The sequence below is a fragment of the Choristoneura fumiferana genome, chromosome Z (assembly GCF_025370935.1).
Source record: "Choristoneura fumiferana chromosome Z, NRCan_CFum_1, whole genome shotgun sequence".
Classification (NCBI taxonomy): Eukaryota; Metazoa; Arthropoda; class Insecta; order Lepidoptera; family Tortricidae; genus Choristoneura; species Choristoneura fumiferana.
In genome coordinates this window covers 17306558-17324823 of record NC_133472.1, presented here as the reverse complement: position 1 = coordinate 17324823, position 18266 = coordinate 17306558, and the positions used below count along the sequence as shown (strand labels likewise).

The 18266-nt window shown below is 36.0% G+C and overlaps 2 protein-coding genes across 3 annotated transcripts in view; one reads left to right on the top strand and one right to left on the bottom strand.

Annotated features, from left to right (window-relative positions):
- The window catches only part of LOC141429973 (uncharacterized), a 77249-nt gene that overhangs the window by 10827 nt on the left and 48156 nt on the right, over positions 1–18266 (top strand). The gene's annotated exons all lie outside the window — the stretch shown is intronic.
- Positions 9690–17364, bottom strand: LOC141429982 (uncharacterized). 2 transcript variants are annotated; one of them, XM_074090514.1, is made up of 3 exons: positions 17247–17364; positions 15176–16379; positions 9690–12893 (listed from the first exon to the last, which is right to left on the bottom strand). In XM_074090514.1, exons 2-3 carry the CDS (start codon positions 15227–15229, stop codon positions 10944–10946), a joined length of 2004 nt encoding a protein of 667 aa, XP_073946615.1. In that variant the 5' UTR covers positions 15230–16379; positions 17247–17364; the 3' UTR covers positions 9690–10943. The 2 variants fall into 2 exon arrangements, with proteins under 2 accessions (XP_073946615.1, XP_073946622.1); XM_074090521.1 differs by lacking the exon at positions 17247–17364 and adding an exon at positions 17070–17235.

Sequence of the window (18266 nt, the reverse complement as noted above, 5' to 3'; positions counted from 1 at the left end):
ATATTTTTTAGGTATATGTATACTTTTAGTATTTGGTTTAGGTTTTATTTTTCTTATCGCCTATAGGTAATTTTACCTTTGTACCAACATAAAGATCATTTAATGTTATTAAAATAATAAATTATAATTACGTAAAAACAATAAAACCTTAAGCTCATTTGCATCAGCTAGAAAAGCGTTTCACTCGACTTGAAACCCAACAACCCGAGTCTATCTTTTTTCGGGCGAATGTTTCAAACCATTATGAAGTCATAATTGTTACTCACAGTTTTTATTTCTGGATTATCATCAGAAACTAGAACTGGGTAGCAAAAACAACATCTAGTCTAAGGAGGTCGTTTGAACAGCAAAGCGGTACCGTACACTATACCCACTGTGAATAAGTATGAAGATTGTGAGAGTAGGCAGCTCATTGCGTATGCCACTGACGGCGGACGCTGCGCACGCGGCGGACGGCGCTGTCAATTGACCGTGAAACCCACGCCGCGCGGGCATTCAAGCGGCGCCCGCGCAGGGCTCTACTACACGTCCCCTCACGCAACTTGCCTTCTCTAACACGTGGAACAAGAAAAAATCACAATCAATATAAATAACCTGGATTTTTGTAAGGAAGTACCTATCAAAAATACTACATTTTATAGAAGAACTTACGTCTAAAAGTAACTAGCTTTGGAGTTAGAAGTAAACAAGTACTTTGAACCTACGACATCTTATACGCTACGATATCTTTTCTAACAAGTATTAATGCATTATTTAAAAAATGTTTCAAAAAATTATGAAAAAGTACCTACTTAGGTACTTGCGGCAAGATGCTAAGCGATCTTGCAACGTTGGTGTGACCTGACCTCATGTGCAACCTTTTATTTGGTAAAAAACAGGTATTTGCAGAATTTTGGCGGGAGATCTTAAAGTTACCCAACCCCAGATGAGACAAACTGTCATGCTGACCTGTTAAAATTAGTCATTAGGTACATTAGTGTCCACGTTATTGTTCACTGGGAATATTGATTGGCACGTCGCTGAGACCAAAGTTCCGTGGGCCACTTCCGCGGGCTCCGCGTAAAGGTTCACTCGCTCACTGCAGCGTTGTGCAAGCGACCTCGCGCCCACGCCGCACCGCCCCCGCAGCTGCGCCTTGCATCATTGTCTCTGAAGGATAAATAACTCAGTTCCCGTACTACAACAAAAATGTCATGAACGGCCGATCACTTAAACTAGATACAAAAAAACAGGCATTGATATTGCAGCTCTCAATGCGCTCTCAGAATGGTGTTTCTACTGATGCAATTTTAATCGTACCTACGATTAAAGTATCTGCCCAAAACGGCCGTAAACAAAGTTTTAACAATCTCTGGATTTTTTTATTACCTTATCTTGAATGAATGAATAGTTTATTATAAATCACATTACTTATTTATAAGTCTCTATACCTTGGGCATATATAGAGAACATTTCTGCTAGTTTTATGTCGGCTCAAAGAATTTATAAAGTATGATAATTTTGTAGGAAGTCTAGACTGCGCTAGAATATATTAACTGATTCGATACCAATCGAATAATATTGTTGTTTCGCCACTAATAGGTATTCTAGATTCTATATAAATTCTATTTTCATGAGGCAATTACGCAGCGAAAAAGAAAAGACACTATGTAAGTAATCTTAAAGTGGCAAGTAAAGAAAGGATGAGTAAGAAAAGCGTATAGATAAAGAAAATAATCATAAATATTTTTAAACAATTTCATTGAAAGTACTTAGGTAGGTATTAGGAATAAATAATAATAATAATAAAATTTATTTATTCAGATATCTTTAGTTTATTAGGTAATGTGTATAATATAACATTGTAAATTTTCTATTTAATAAATGACTTCAGATAACTAGGATCCATCAGTTGTTAGTATTACTTATGAATATGTTAGGTACATGGTGTTAGTTAAATGTACGATGCTTACCGTAAACTAAACTTTAGCTAACGTAACGAGTGATCTAGTTACGGTCAATAGAGAGAACGATAAATTCGTAGAGCACACGAGGGTCATCCCTCGGCCGGAGTCTATACGGGTAGGCACAGGCCCCTAATGAAGATTTATTAGCCGGCTTCAAGGTACCTACCTCCTATCCTGACTTCAAGTCAGGGCCTTGAAACTCATTTAAACCAATTTGAAAAAGGGAAGGGTAATTGAGATATTATTTAGATGACGCGCCTAAATATTTTAACCTATACCTAGGTAATTTACCTTACAGGCGCTTATTCATCCGTTCACAAAGACTACACGTAAAGAAGGTAGGTACACTCTAAGCTTATCTAGCCAATTAAAGAAGTAGCCTCATTATACATATTTATTTTACTTCTCTAATAATTATGAATAAATGTTTTCAGAATTTTAATAATTAGATTAAAATATCTGTGTGCACAAATCCTTTTAGTTAAATATAAAATAAATGAAAATCAGAACGGAGGACGGATTGGGTCGAATAGACCACCGACAGCGGATAGAAACGAACGAGCAGCGGCCCCGGGCTCGCTGCCAGTCCGTATAATCGCCACCATGTTAGATGATTCACTTTCCAACTTTCTACTAACATAATGTTTCGTTTCGTGAGCGTTTAAGATTCATTTTATGCAGTTTTGCCAAAATTATTCGCTATGGTGTCGTGTTGAGAATATGTAGTGGGAGCAAAGTAAAATAAGCGCCATGTTTTTTTTTAATTGAGTTTTCAATAGAAGATAAGTCTAACCAGCATACTCCATACTAACTATACCTCGCGGATTCGCTCCCGTGGATGAATAAAAACAGTGACATCTCTATCCCGAGGTGATTTCAAAAAATCCTGACTTATAAACTACAAGGTATTGCCGCTTAACTGCAAATCTCTTCTGCCAGTAGTTTAGGCTGTGCGTTGTCCGTTACTATAGTCAATCAGGGCGTCAAATAAGTATTTTCGCTAAAATAATACGACTCAAAATTCGAAACTTCTTATATCTTTTATTTTACAACTTTATCTTTACAACTATCTATCTTTCTATCTATATAACTATCTATCTTTTTATCTATTCTTTCTATCTATCTTTACAACTTTGCTTCTGCAATTCATTTAGAAATATGTTGTTGTTGTTGTTTCTTTAAAAAAATATGGCTCTGTCCATCAGAGGACAATTTTGCCAGTGTCTAGTAGTTTTTGCCGTTGTACGGTAAAAAAATTCTAGAAAACGAAATATGAGAGGTAATGGTGGATGAACGATGACCCATTTAGAAATAAGTGACAAAAGGTAATAGGTATGTTGAAATTTTATTTCGAGCTAAAAACGTAAGATTAGCTACATGACACTTTGACGTCAGCTGTATTACCTATAGATATTTTTAAATTTGGTTGTATTTGCCTACATTCATGTTGAACCAATGAATCTGTTTTGAAAATATAAAAATACTAAGAATTCTGCTGTTGTTCGAGTCTAATTATTGTTACTACAATAATAGCACGATAATTTGGTAACAGACTTGTGAATTAATAAATTATGTGGAGTGGTACGGTAACGGAACTGATGATCTAAGTCAGCTAACAACTTATTATAAACACAATCATTATGTGATTAGAATTAGACAAAGGACTTGACATGGCGACCAGTGAAGCGAACTACAATCGTTTAGCCCCACCTCTCCTGGCTACAGTACCAACTTCCGTAATCTGCGATTTCCAGTCCAGTCAAAACGGCAAAAAGAGCTGATAGCGTCTTCATTGAATTAAGCTTTAGGAAATTATTACTAGTATTTACTAAAAAACCGGCCAAGAGCGTGTCGGACACGCCAAAAATAGGGTTCCGTAGCCATTAGGATAAAATTAAGTAATATTTTTCTAAGGATTTCGTATTTTATACGAAATCTTCCAAGTTTAGGTATATTTTATACCTTAGGCTGCTAACTCTCAAAGTATTTTATCTCCGGAACCCTAAAAAAGATGATGTATGTATGCACATCGGTTAGTAAGTATGTGATTGGTGGGTGGCAGAAGGCTATGAGTGGTGTCGATGCGTTCCGGACCGACTCTTAGTGGCATTAGGTACCTCGACTCGGTTGAGAGATTTCACAGGACGACCTTAGATTTTCCATGTAGTATCACGACAGAGTAATGTTGATGTGATGACAGCATTGACAGCAAGCGGAGGCCCAGAGCATGCGCGCGCGGCGGATGCGGCGGAGCGCGGCGCCCGCGCCCTGCCGCCGGAGCCGCGCCGCTCCTCTCTCCAAGTGATGTAATCTGTCGCCGCGAGCGCAAGGTCGAGTCTTTATTGCACACTTTGTCAGCGGAACCGGTTCTTTTGTACATACTTTGACGTTTTTCTGCGTAGTTTCATTGAATGGTTTCCGATCGCAAGGTGTACTAGGTATAAATTACAACACATCATTTTATTTTATGCTCAGTTGTAAATTGTAATTTTCTGGTAATATTTCAGGATTTAAATCATGTCTAACATATTCATGAACCATTAAACTTTTACTTTTAAGTATAAGGAATAGGTAAATATTTATAAATGTAAACTTGTGATTTTTAAGTAATTCACGAGTGAATCATAAAAACCGGATAAGTGCGAGTACGACTCGCGCACCAAGGGTTCCGTACAAAGTTTTAACTATGTTGAAATATACTTTGCTCCGCCGTATACCGACACATAGCACATATAAATATATGTCATAATAAACATTATCACTAAAGTTCGAGTTTATATGAACATGAGAAGTTAAAAATTCTATGAAAGAAAATTCTGTAAAAAAATACTGACTGGTGGTTTTTCTTTTTAAAACAAAAAAATATATATTTATCTACACAAAGACGTCTAAACAATGGTACCCGCTTGATGGGTGGGGATGAAAAGAATGTTTGTTCTTTTCTTTAAAAAACATTTAAAACGGCTCGAATAGTTTGGCTGTAAAACCTACGTCGCAGACGACGGATGGGCAGACTTCGGGTACGGAACCCTAAAAAGAATACAGCAATAATTAAATTAAAAAATGTTTATTTAAGCGATTCATTTTTTTTGTAAAAGGAGCTTGCGACTTTTATGTAAGTCATTATTCCGTGACCGTTATAATACATATACCTGTTGTGTTTTATAAAATAGTTGCCTTCAATCTGTGATGCTGATGATATCATTTTGTTTAGACACCACACCGACGTTTTATTGACAATGAGACCGATATAGCTTTAACGATGTCATTCTTCAATATTTGTAATACTTAAGCATTTTTATTGATATAATAATATTGTTGTATAACTGGCTAATCAAAATGTTTAAATTTTTTTATTCTTTACTATACATTGTATTCTTTCTGATGTACGTATGTCACTTCAATAAACAAAGTCAAATACAACATTCGTTATCAGCACGAAACTCTATATTTAACTGAGTATTACTTATAAAAGCTATATATTCTTTATAAAAAGTGAATCTACTAGTTTTTTCCAGTATGTGCGTTTATAAATTATGAAAATCTGTGAAAATTTTCAATAGTTCACGAAGATATTTTCATACTATTTTTGTTGTGACATCAAACAGCTGTGCGTATAAATATGGCAAATAATTCGATTTCTGGCATAAAACCACTCATTAACAGAGACGGTTATTCCGTATGGAAATTCAAAATGCGTATGTACCTTATGCATGAAGAGTTATGGGAGACGATCATCGGATATTCTGATAATAGTAAAATTCCTACTGAGGTAAAATCACGTAACGATCAGAAGGCGTTATCTAAAATATGTCTCACTTTAGATGGTATGACAATAACTCATGTAAGGTCATGCAAAACAGCCAAGGAAGCTTGGGATGCTCTTTCGTCCGCTTACGAGGACAAAGGTTTAGGGCGACGTATAAGCCTCGAACGGAAACTCTACAGGTACTGTCTTGATGATTTTGATTCCAATATAGAGACTTACATAAATGCTGTCATGTCAACTGTGCAAGATTTAGCCGACATTGGCAAAATTATGGAAGATGCTTCAATAGCTGCGATTCTTCTTGGAGGTTTAAGTCCTCAATATGCACCTTTAGTAATGGCTTTGGAAAATTCCAACATAGACATTACAGTGGATTTAATTAAGACCAAATTATTGAATGAACTGAATAAACCAGCTATAGATAACCCAGATACTGCTCTTCGTACACGAATGAACCAGAACAAACCTTCTACATCCAAACCGAAGAAACCTATTGTGTGTTACGACTGCATGGAGCCAGGACATAAGCGTCCAGATTGTCCCCATAAAAAGGACAAGAAGAAGAGACCCGTAAATCACAAAAATTCTCTATGTGCACTGAATGTGAATGACGGATTAGAGCGTGATAAATGGTTTATTGATTCTGGAGCTTCAGCACACATGACGTCACGAGCGGATTGGATGAATAATATGAGAAGTTCGTCTATTGGACTGTAACCATTGCAAATGGAGATGTACTGCCCAGTAAAGGCATTGGAGATATTTCTATTAGCACTTGCGGTCATATAAAGAAGATTACTGATGTAGTTCATGTACCGAACTTGAATTCTAATCTTATTTCAGTAAAGAAGGCAGTAGATAAAGGTTTTAACGTAGTTTTTGATAGAACTGGTTGTAATTTTTATGATTCTGATGCTTTTTCTTGTACAGGTGATGTAATTTTACATGGTTCTATATGTGGTGGACTGTATTCTTTAGACTGTACGGTCAACCCAATTACTCAATTATCTGCTTTTGAGACTAACTCTGATGTTTCTAGCTTCAAGCTCTGGCATAGACGACTAGGTCATTTATGTCGCATCGGAATGGATCAACTGAGGAAGGGACACGCAGTGGGCGTGGACTACTCAGAAGTCGATAAGGAACCATGTATCCCCTGCATTGAAGGTAAGCAGAATAGGAAACCCTTTAAGAAAGTTTCACATAAAAGATCAACTTCTGTTCTGGAACTTATTCATTCAGATATTTGTGGACCATTGCCTGAAACTTCATTTCAAGGCAATAAGTATATTTTATTTTTTATAGATGATTTTTCTCGTATGACTTTTGTATTCTTTATTCCTTCAAAAGCGGAAGTAAAGAACAAGTTTCATATTTTCCAGTCCACAGTAGAGCGGGAAACAGGAGCAAAGATTAAGATATTGAAGAGCGATAATGGAAAAGAATATGTTAATGCTGAATTTTCGAGATATTTACAAAATGAAGGAATTCAACACCAAACAACAGTTCCCTACAGTCCTCAGCAAAATTCTATTGCAGAAAGAACAAATCGCTCAATTTTGGAGAAAGTAAGATCAATGCTTTCTGATAGTTCCCTTTCTCCGGCTTATTGGCAAGATGCTGCAGAGATGGCTGTATATCTTAAAAATAGGTCTCCTCACCGTGCTCTCAATGGGAAGACGGCGTACGAGAAATGGTATGCTAAAATACCAAATCTTTCTCATCTGCGTGTTTTTGGATGCAGAGCATTCATCCATGTCCCTGAATGTAATCGGAAGAAACTGGACATGAAAGCATCCGAGCATATTTTCGTTGGATATTCAGAAGATCCAAGAAGTTATTATTTCAGAGATATTAGATATCCCAGAAGACTTGTGAAAAGCAGAGATGTTACTTTCTTTGAATGTGATTTTCAAGATTTGAAAGTAAAGACAACTTGTAAGTCTGATAATGATTTAACTGAATCAGCAGTTGTACCTCTATTGCTTAGTTCGCAAGTAAACTCGTCAAATAGTTCAGATAGTCGAACACCTGTCACAAGCGCTGTCATCGAAAATGAACAGATTCAACCTGATATTTTAGATATTATATCAGAAGATGTTCAGTCTGATATTAATGTCGTGGGGCAGTGGCATAACGCTGTTACTCCAAATGTGTCAGTTCAACCTGTTATTGCATCTTCATCAGAAGAAACTGAATCTGATACTGATTCTGTAGAACCAAGGTACAATTTGAGACCCAGAAAACCTAATTCTGCTGCCAATTGTGTATGCATGCAAACTTCATCCCCTCAGCTGATGGATGAACCTACAACTTATACACAGGCTGTGAACGCAGAAGATAGTGATAAATGGTATCAAGCTATGCAAGATGAATATCAGTCACTGCTTGAGAAACAAACTTGGGTTCTCGTTGATAGACCAGATAAGAAAGTCATACCTTGCAAATGGATCTACAAGCTGAAGAAAAATGCGCATGGTGACGTAATTAAATATAAAGCCAGACTTGTCGCGAAAGGATTTAATCAAGTTTATGGTATTGACTACTTGGAAACTTTCTCTCCAGTCGTTCGAAACTCTTCTTTACGCATGTTGTTCGCATTGGCCGCGGAAGAGGGAATGAAAATGCACCATTTAGACGTTGATACGGCATTTTTAAACGGATTTTTGGAGGAAGAAGTGTATATGAGTCAGCCGGAAGGATTTATAAAACCTGGTCAAGAAGATAAAGTATGTTTACTGAAACGATCGCTTTATGGCCTCAAACAGGCTTCACGAGCATGGTATAAAAAGTTGACCGAAATTTTACAATGCATAGGTTTTAAACAAACTCCTTCGGAAGCATGTATTTTTACCAAAAAGTTTGGTAACGAGTTAATAATACTCGCTTTCCATGTCGATGACATTGTCATTTTGTACAAAGAAAATAAAACGCTAAATACTGTCATATCTGACTTGCGGAATCATTTTAGTTTGAAAGTGATTGGCAAACTTAGTTATTACTTAGGTTTAAATATACATTACAAACCTAATGAGATTAAAATATCTCAAGAAAGTTACATTCGTGATTTGCTACAAAGTTTCACATGATGGACTGTAAGAGCGTTCCTACGCCGTTGGAAACTAAAAAGTTTCTGCCGAGTGAGAAGAATGTAAGTGAATCTTCATTATCCTATCCGTATCAGCAATTGATAGGCTCACTCAATTTTCTGGCCGTTAATACTCGTCCAGACATTGCTTTTGCTACATCATATTTAAGTCAATTCAATACTAAATATGATAAAAGTCATTGGAAGGCGGCAAAACGTGTATTACAATATTTGAAAGGCACTATCGATTTGGGCATTACTTACAGGAAAGACGGTGGATGTCTAATTGGCTACGCGGATGCAGATTGGGCCAATTGTCCTATGGATCGTCGTTCATACACCGGATTCTATTTTTCTATGGCCGGGGGAGCCATTTCATGGGAAAGTAAGAAGCAAACCACCATTGCCCTGTCGTCCAGCGAAGCGGAATATATGAGTTTGTCCAGTGCGGGTAGAGAGGCTGAATTTCTGAGGCGATTGATGTGTGAACTTACTGGTATGTCAACTGTTATTACTATTTATAATGATTCACAGTCTGCCCAGAAGTTGGCATTGAATCCGGTTCACCACAACAGAACCAAGCATATAGACACAAGATTTCATTATATACGAGATTTATTATCGAACAATATTGTTAATGTCGTATATATCAATACTTTGGAGATGTGGGCTGATGTACTAACTAAGCCATTGGCTCGTATCAAGCATCAGAATTGTATAAAAGGAATAGGTTTATGTTTATAATCTTGTTTTGATTACGGGGAGTATGTTGTATAACTGGCTAATCAAAATGTTTAAATTTCTTATTCTTTACTATACATTGTATTCTTTCTGATGTACGTATGTCACTTCAATAAACAAAGTCAAATACAACAAATATAAGGTAATTATATTTAATTTGTATTTATGATTATATCGTTGAGAAGTCCAGAAAGTTTTTCAGTATCCAGGAAAAACTGGGTAGTATCATCAGAGTCTGCGGATGACATTTGCTGATAAAGGGCATATTCGTTACCATTTGCAGTCCACGTCTCATTATCATATAAAACAAGAGAATCATACGGGATTTCTGTGTAAGAAGCCCATGTCTCGTCAACGTTTTCGGAAAGTAACGTTTTTGGTGATTTTAAGATTGTACTGTCAGCATTGTCTGCCACTGAAACAGAATCGGCTATGGTTCCATTATCCAAGACGCGAAGTTCATTACCCACAGGATATTTTTTTGTTCTGTTTTCCTGAGGGTTCTGGATAGATTTGACTTCAGTATTTTCTGGCAGATTAGTTAAATTTAGTTTATAAATATTGTCTAAAGCAATTTTCGGCATTTCCTCTGACTTGTTTTTTTCTATCGCTGCGATGTGTGCGAGACTGTCAGGAATCGATGTCACATTTTTCCTAACGTCTCCGGAATACTTAGATTCCGTTATTACCGGCACTTCTGGTTTACTGGGAATATTTAAGTTATTATTATTACAGATCACTGTTGAAGACGCTGGATTTTCAGTATCAACAAATATAAAACATTCATCGGAACATTCAGGGGTTGATTCCCATGTTATGTACGAATCGTTAGGACTGTATACCCAATTATCTTTGTAATCATCCGTAAAAATAATAGAAGAATTACTACGTGGGCTCGTACATAATTGTAAAATATCATCGTTCGTTAAATTTTCATAATAATATCCCACTACTTGACCCTGAAAGGTATCTAGTTGATTTGGGTTTTCTGGAAAGCTGAAATCAGCTGAATGAGAAAGGTTGTTCAGAGTAGCTATTGAAGAGCTCGGTATGCTTGGTTGTTTTACATCCACCTCATTTTTTACAACATCGTGTTTTAACAGAGGTTTGTTGGTATCGAGGTCATTATTTACGATATTTGTGTTTTCAAGGACGACATTAGAACTAGGTACTAAGTCCGAGCTATTACTGGAAAATGAAATGGAATCAGTTAAAGATGCTTTGTTATCCGAGTAAAATTTAAAATTTGGTGTAGATCGCATGCGTGTCGTGTAATCCATTATTTTTTCTTCTGTTTTATTTTCTACAGTGGAACCAAAATATAGCAACGGCGAAGTCGTTGTAGGTTTAATATCTGTTTCACTTAAGCGTAATTCTCCTTCTTTGTCTCTGTTGGATATTACTGTGGAGAGTGGTGTAGGTATTTTTCGGTTTGGGTATGTGAGATAAAACTATCAGCCAAAGTTTCCGAGTGAGTAATTAAAGACGTAAAAACATCAGAAGGTGAAGTCGTTGATACATGAAATTTATCAAAATTTGATTTTTTTGTTGATGGCAATGTTGCAGACTGCATCGGTGTTGTTTGATCCTTTAATTGTTGTTCAGGTATTTTTTCTGATGAGGAAATTAAAGACTGCAGCTTAGGAGTGGCACTGGACTCAGTATTCGTTTCAGATAGAGATGTCTGTCGTTCTTGAGTTTGCACCGATGCGATTGTTGTTGGGAGAGAGATAAAATTATCGGCTGACGCTAGTGATTGAGTTACCGGAGAAGTTAAAAGATCAGAAGGTGAAACCGTTGAGGCGCCGATTTCATCAAAATCAGAATATATCACATCTGAGCTTTTCTTTGGTGACAATGTTGTAGATTGTATCGGTGTTGTGTAATCCTTTAATTGTTGCTCAGGATTCTTTTCTGTTGAAGAAATGAAAGATACCAGCACGGGAGTGGCAGTTGGTTCTATATTAGTATCAGACCGAGATGCCCCCTGTTCTTGAGTTTGCATGGATGCGATTGTATTCGGGAGAGAGATTAAATTATTCGCCGAAGCTATTGATTGAGTTACTGGAGAAGTAAAAAGATCAGAAGGTGAAGCCGTTGAGACACCAATTTCATTAAAATCAGAATTTATCACATCTGAGCTTTTCATTGGTGACATTGTTGTAGACTGTGTCGGTGTTGTGTGATCCCTTAATTCTTGCTCAGGTTTCTTTACTGTTGAAGAAATCAAAAAAGGTACCAGCTCAGGAGTGACAGTTGGTTCAATATTAGTTTCAGACAGAGATGCCTCTCGTTCTTGAGTTTGCATGGACTTGACTGTAGTCGGGAGAAGTGTAAAGTTATCGGCTGACGCTATTGATTCAGTTATTGGAGAAGTGAAATCATCAAAAGGTAAAGTTGTTGTGGCGCCAATAATGTCAAAATCAATATTTCTTAAATCAGAGCTTGTAACTGATGCAATTGTTGCAGGTATATTTGGTAGCGTAGGAGTAGCACTAGTTACAGGTGGGCCTGGCGATGAGGTTGACGCTGTCTCAGGAACTGGGTATGCTTCTATTGTCATTTTTGTGTGCGGCAGGACCCCACTGTGAATATCTGGTGCTGTATAATCAGGTGGAACAGTCGTAGATGTGTTTGGATATTGATAAGGATATATACCGTCATGTATTGATTTGTCTTCACTTGTTTTGGGAATAAATTCTCCTAAATTACTGTGATCGATTTTGCCAGTGTTATGATTATTTAAAGTTTTTATGATATCATGTAGCGGAGAATTTTCATAACTTAGATAAGTAGGTTTGGTATTTTTTTGCTCATTCTGATTTATTGGTGCATCAGTTTTGACATTGCGCGGTACTTCTGCATCCAATAATTGGCTCCAGTACTTTGGAATCCACATGTCTCTAGCGCTAAGAGGATATTCGACCTCAGGAAAGAAACTAGATTTCCTGAAGCAGTACGGTTGAGGCGGTGATTCACGAGCTAGCCCAGAGCTCTTGATCGGAAGTGGGCGCTTGTCTCTCAGGTCAAGATTACGTTTTTGTTTGGCTTCTCTTTTAAAATTTCGTGTTTGGAACTGAGTTTCAGATAATTTCTTTGGTTCATGTAGATAGTCACAATAAAAACGATAGTAACGCCCTGCTTCAAAATCGGAAGGTTCTTTTACATTAGGCAATTGTAAAACTTGACTACTGTTCCCGTTAAGAATGTTGTTATAAGAGTTCTTTTTTAGTTTTCGGTTAGTTTTGAATTCCCTAATGCTATCAGCTTTCGGTGATATAAGACTACTTATATGACTTTTGACAGAACAATGAGGTAGACTTCGTGGCATACAATGACTGCAAACTATCTGAAAACAAAAAATTACGTTTGTGAATTTTTATAAGTAGGTTCTATTTTAAATTAAACTGCGAATCGCTTTTATCCTGCTTACTCAATACTTTTAGGTGCTTAGGTAAATGTATCGCTAAAGTAAGTAAAGTTAAGGAATTTTAGTCATGGGCCATCATGGAACCTTTTCAAAGGAAAAGTCATTACGACTTTCCTTGTTAATTAATGCGATGTCACTATGACGTTTACTGTGATATAGTTCCATGGTGTCCAATGAATTAAACTCCTTGACCGTGCCAAAAATGGTAAACATTCGAGTGCTCGACACGCTAATGCCCAACCCAATATATGACAATCGGTGGTCCTCCTTTATTGCTAATGATATAAAATTAAAGATTTCAACTATCGAGAAAGAGACGAGCACTCGCACGTACCAACCTTATATTATTATAACATTCATAAATTAATCGATTTACTGAACAGATTACTTATTTTGCAATAGGTTCTAGTTTTTCACATAATTGAATGTCTGTGGTCGGATAAATGGCGTCTTTATTTACACTTCAAAAATGGGATCGAAATACAATATACCTACAGTATTTTGCATGAAATCCTCTCAACGCGGCTCAAAACACGCTGAGACTGCGTAAATTGAGCTGCAGCACATACTAGTATATTATAAGCAGGGGTATTTTGCCTTACTGTGGTTTGTTCTCAGGCAAAGGATCGCGGGTTCAAATCCTGGGTTCACACTTCTGTTTTTCAGAATTTACAGCCGAACCCCTCACATTGTGAGGAGAGGCGTGCCCAACTGCGGGACGTATATAGGCCGGGATGATGGTCATATATTTATTTATACACTGATAAGGTTATTTGCCAACCTGGACCTTCTGACAGGCAGATGATAGCAGAATAAGGGGCTGTTTCACCATCCATTGATTAGCGTTAACCGACGGTTAAATGTGATGCCATCTCCCTCTATTCGAACAAAACAAATAGAGACGGCATCACACCTAACCGCCAGTTAACGCTAGTCAATGGATGGTGAAACAGCCCCTAAGTCTGGTTTTTAGGTTGACTTTTTTTTATTGAGTTGATCGTATTAATGTCATATGAAACGGTCACTTGTGGAAAGTAATAAAGTAAATCGTAAAAACAAGAAAATGGACCGCGAATCAACCGGAATCGCAAAAAGTATCCAATACCAAAAACGAATCTTACATATAATAGAGAACTTGAATATTTGTGTTGAGCTGTTACAATATTTTCTTTAATGAGTTATTTTCAATAATATCATATTTACATAGATTAACAATATCGTGAGTTATATGTAAGTATAAGTATTATATAATTAGAGTAATACATACTCGGCTACTGTTGATAGCTATCCTTATTGCGCCACCGTAATCCATGTGAACGACTTTATGCTAATTTAACATTTAATTTTGTTCTGCGAGTGGACTTATTTATTTTGTGTTTTTTGCTAATTACTTGCAAATGCGACTGTCCGCCAAATTTTTTTGTTTGGTGTTGTGCTGACCATGCGAATTGTACCTATAATTTTAATATCTATTACCTATGTAAGTGTCAACCAGTGCATTCTTTTAAGTAATTCTACATGATGCGAATAAGAATTTATTGTAAAGTGAAAGGGGTATTCAATGGCCCAGAAATCAATTTGGTTGTCGTAGGTACATAGAGATACAACTGCCGCAAAACGAATTCAGGGAAACAATGTGACTGCAATATGTTTATTATTTAAAAGTACCTTTTGCCCTCGCGAATGTGTCATTGTAGATACTTCAAAATGTGCGTCTGTTCATCACATTAATTAAATAAATCGATATACAATTTAAGGTAGGTACGTATATGATACAACAAGGCTTCGATGGTAATAGAAGAGATTCTAAGAATAAAAGTATGTTCCTACGATAAAATTGTTTTACATTTTTATCCTTCTTGATTTTGTTTTTATATGGCTCAAGTTTGAAAACCTATTGTTTCAGACAATAATGTTAGATAATTAAAACTACAAACGAATACTCCTCATATCTCGATAATACTCATTAAAGTACCGATTCTGAATGACCTTATGAATTAGAGAATTCGGTAAGACTAAACTAGGTAACAGTAACACTCGCAGATGTTTAAAGTGAAACTTGTCATTTAAATTTTTGTCTAGGCAAATCAACCTTGTGTCGAGATCTTTGAAACACAGCTCAACACAATTTCAGCATAAAGTTGTTAGCCGATTAAGTACATTATGAAATGAAACAACAAATATTTTGAAATTCATCTCACCTGTGCCGCAATCACAGCCACCGTGGCTAACGCAACCTTTTCGCGAAGCCCCATGCTTCCGTTACTATTATATAGTGTGGCGTGCCGCTATATAATAGACTGTTTTTAAATATCGCACTTGTATAGAGTATGCGTGATGATCATTGCATTAACCTTTCCAGCTTATCTCAATAAATGTGTTGTAAATTACTGATTAAATTAATGATAACATTTGATTCCAGGTACATAAAATGTTAAGTAAATCGTTTAAAATCTATTTTTATATCCATACATTTGTAATATTCTCGATTTAATAGGAAGCCTTTGCCATTGCTCAAAATCGAATGTTTTAATATTTTTTCTTGAACCTCTTACTCGTACAACCTATGGATAGGATAATAATTAAATCAAAATGCAAAAGTTACATATTAATTAAAAAAACATACATTTAATATAAAGAAGTGTGTTGACCCTTATACATTAAAGGTATGGTGAATGGTGAATTATGGACGCAAGTGGTGGCTTAGCTTAATATATAGAAAAATTACTTTGCCGTATCTATGGTTTCCAAAGAAATATTTTCAAAGTCCATAATGGATCGACCCACATCTTGGTTTTTTAATGGCAAGAAATCATCATGAGTATTTTCAACACCTGCAACAGAATCTTCAGTCGTTGGTTTGGGTACGGTTGTCTCTAATGCAATAACGCTTACTGCATCCAAGTCGGCAGCTTTATGTACATCTGTATCTAAATCTGCATGAAAATCCCCTGCGCTGATGTCACTGGCATAGGAACGATTAGAAGGCGCAAATGTGTTATCTTGATACATTTCGTATGCAGTTAGATTCGTTAATGGATTGTCAATAATGTTTACGATATCTGAGTTGGCCATTAAATAAGCTTCCGGGGATGAAGTGATAGTATGTCGAAATTCTGTTGTCAAATTATAGTTTTCTATAGCTTTTGCTGCATTCTGAGTCGCTTGGTATGAAGAGTTACTGAATAAAGGTTCAATAACGTCTTCATGATTGGCGCTGTCGAAGGGTTCCGCACAGCTAATTATTTCAGTACGTTCACTGTCACAATTTCTTTTCTCCGTTGTGGTGAGACTATCATCTAATTTCGCCAAAGATATTGTATCTAAGGCGCTGTTTTCACTTGAACTAGAATTGTTTTCGGATTGTAGACCAACTTCACTTGTAGCTGGATGGCTGAAAACAACCTATAAAAATAGCACGTTTAATATTTAGAAGTTTTTTTTATTAATGATTGTGATTTTATGAATGATAAATAATAAATTTATATTAATATTAAAACTATATTCGGAGAATGCCTTCGACGGTTTAGTACAACATAAATAAAGCAGGATTCTTTTTAGGGTTCCGGAGCCAAAATGGCAAAAACGGAACCCTTATAGTTTCACCATGTTTGTCTGTCTGTCTGTCCGTCCGCGGCATTGCTCAGGGACTATCATTGCTAGAAAGCTGTAATTTTGCACGGCTATATAGGTAAATAATGAAGACAAAATGGTACAATTAAAAATCCAAAAAAAAACGGTGGGTGGAAAAATTTGAAAAAATTGAGGATGGTATATTAAACTTTCAAGGAAAACTATAACGGCTAAGTTTGCTTGAGAATTTTTTGTAGTTTATTATTAAATAGCAGCCTAAGGTATAAAATATACCTAAACTTGGAAGATTGCGTATAAAATACGAAATTCTTAGAAAAATATTACTTATTTTTTTCGTAATGACCACGGAACCCTATTTTGGGCGTATCCGACACGCTCTTGGCCAGTTTTTTCCAGTGGAAAAATACTCTCTAGCTAGATTAATATGATTGTAATACAGTTATACTTATTTCAACACTATAGGTATTAGGTATATTCATGAAATCTGTTATAACATAGTACCTTTAAGGTTGATAATTGCGTAGTGTTTTTAACGTTAGGCATTTTATCGGGATGATGCGCTCATGAATGAGTGACTGGCCAGAAACAGAAAATCGATAACTTGAATAGATATTTCTATACTTCATTATTCTTAATCCTTAACTGAAACAATTTGTGAAGGATTAAAGGCTAACTTACTTTTAACACAAATAGGAAGGTGAAACTGTACTGTAACTTCATGTTTAAAGAATATGTAACTATATTTATTATTTCTACACAAAGACTAAATAAATGCAGGGTTAGATTATTTGTGAAGAATGTGGAAGGATTCGTGATTATATACGGAAAATTCTTTGGCAAGTATTGCCATGTTTAAAAGTATTGGCTCATACAACGTGTGAAATGCATTAACACACTAAACGCTTTTTATCATCAAAAACGTTGCATCATATCACTATCGTTATCATTTTCACGAGGTACTAACGTTATGCATTCCTAAGCGGTATATAACGTAACATGATTAGGTAAAAGTAGATTTCATTAAGGTGCATTTTTTTCTTTAACAATTTGTATATTTATGTATGGTATCTACCTATTAATAACTAGCGTATATCGATTCTCAAAATTTACAAAATTAAGAAACTAAAATTAAATGACGAAAATTATTTGCTTGGCCAAGACATAAGTTCAGTTGACTATGGGCAAACGCAGAGTTTGGACTAATAGTGTTAGAAATTTAATTTAGCTGTAGTCAACGGCTAAACAAAATCATAATTAGTTATAAATAGGTAACTAGACAGTATTACAATATTATTAGGTGTTTTCACGTCACCATGTGTAAAGTACCCAACTTTCTCCCAATGTTTCCCCGGATAGCAACGGCGTGCAGTATAAAGTTCGTCTGCAAAGAATTCGTTTATCTCTATCCTGCAGGAATTATGCAATTTTCCGGGATAAAAGGAATCCTATGAATTAATCTAGGTTATAAATGATTTGTGTGCCAAATTTCATCCAAATCTGTTGAGCGTTTATTGCGTGATTGAGTAAGAATAATTATCAAATCATCGTCCGAATTTCCTCATTTGTAATATTTACGAGTAGTGGAATAAAATTTCTTACCTTCAGAGTTGAAAACGACAAATATTTAAGTCCACCATGAAACTATGATCATGTGGACGCAAAATCTACGTCGAGGGAGGATACCTATAGACTGTAGTC

Excerpts from the sequence above, each read along its gene's own strand:
- LOC141429982 (XM_074090514.1), bottom strand. The coding sequence starts at position 15,229 with ATGGGGCTTCGCGAAAAGGTTGCGTTAGCCACGGTGGCTGTGATTGCG. Across the intron at positions 12,894-15,175 it reads TGGCTGTGATTGCGGCACAG|ATAGTTTGCAGTCATTGTAT; the intron begins GTGAGATGAATT and ends TTTTGTTTTCAG.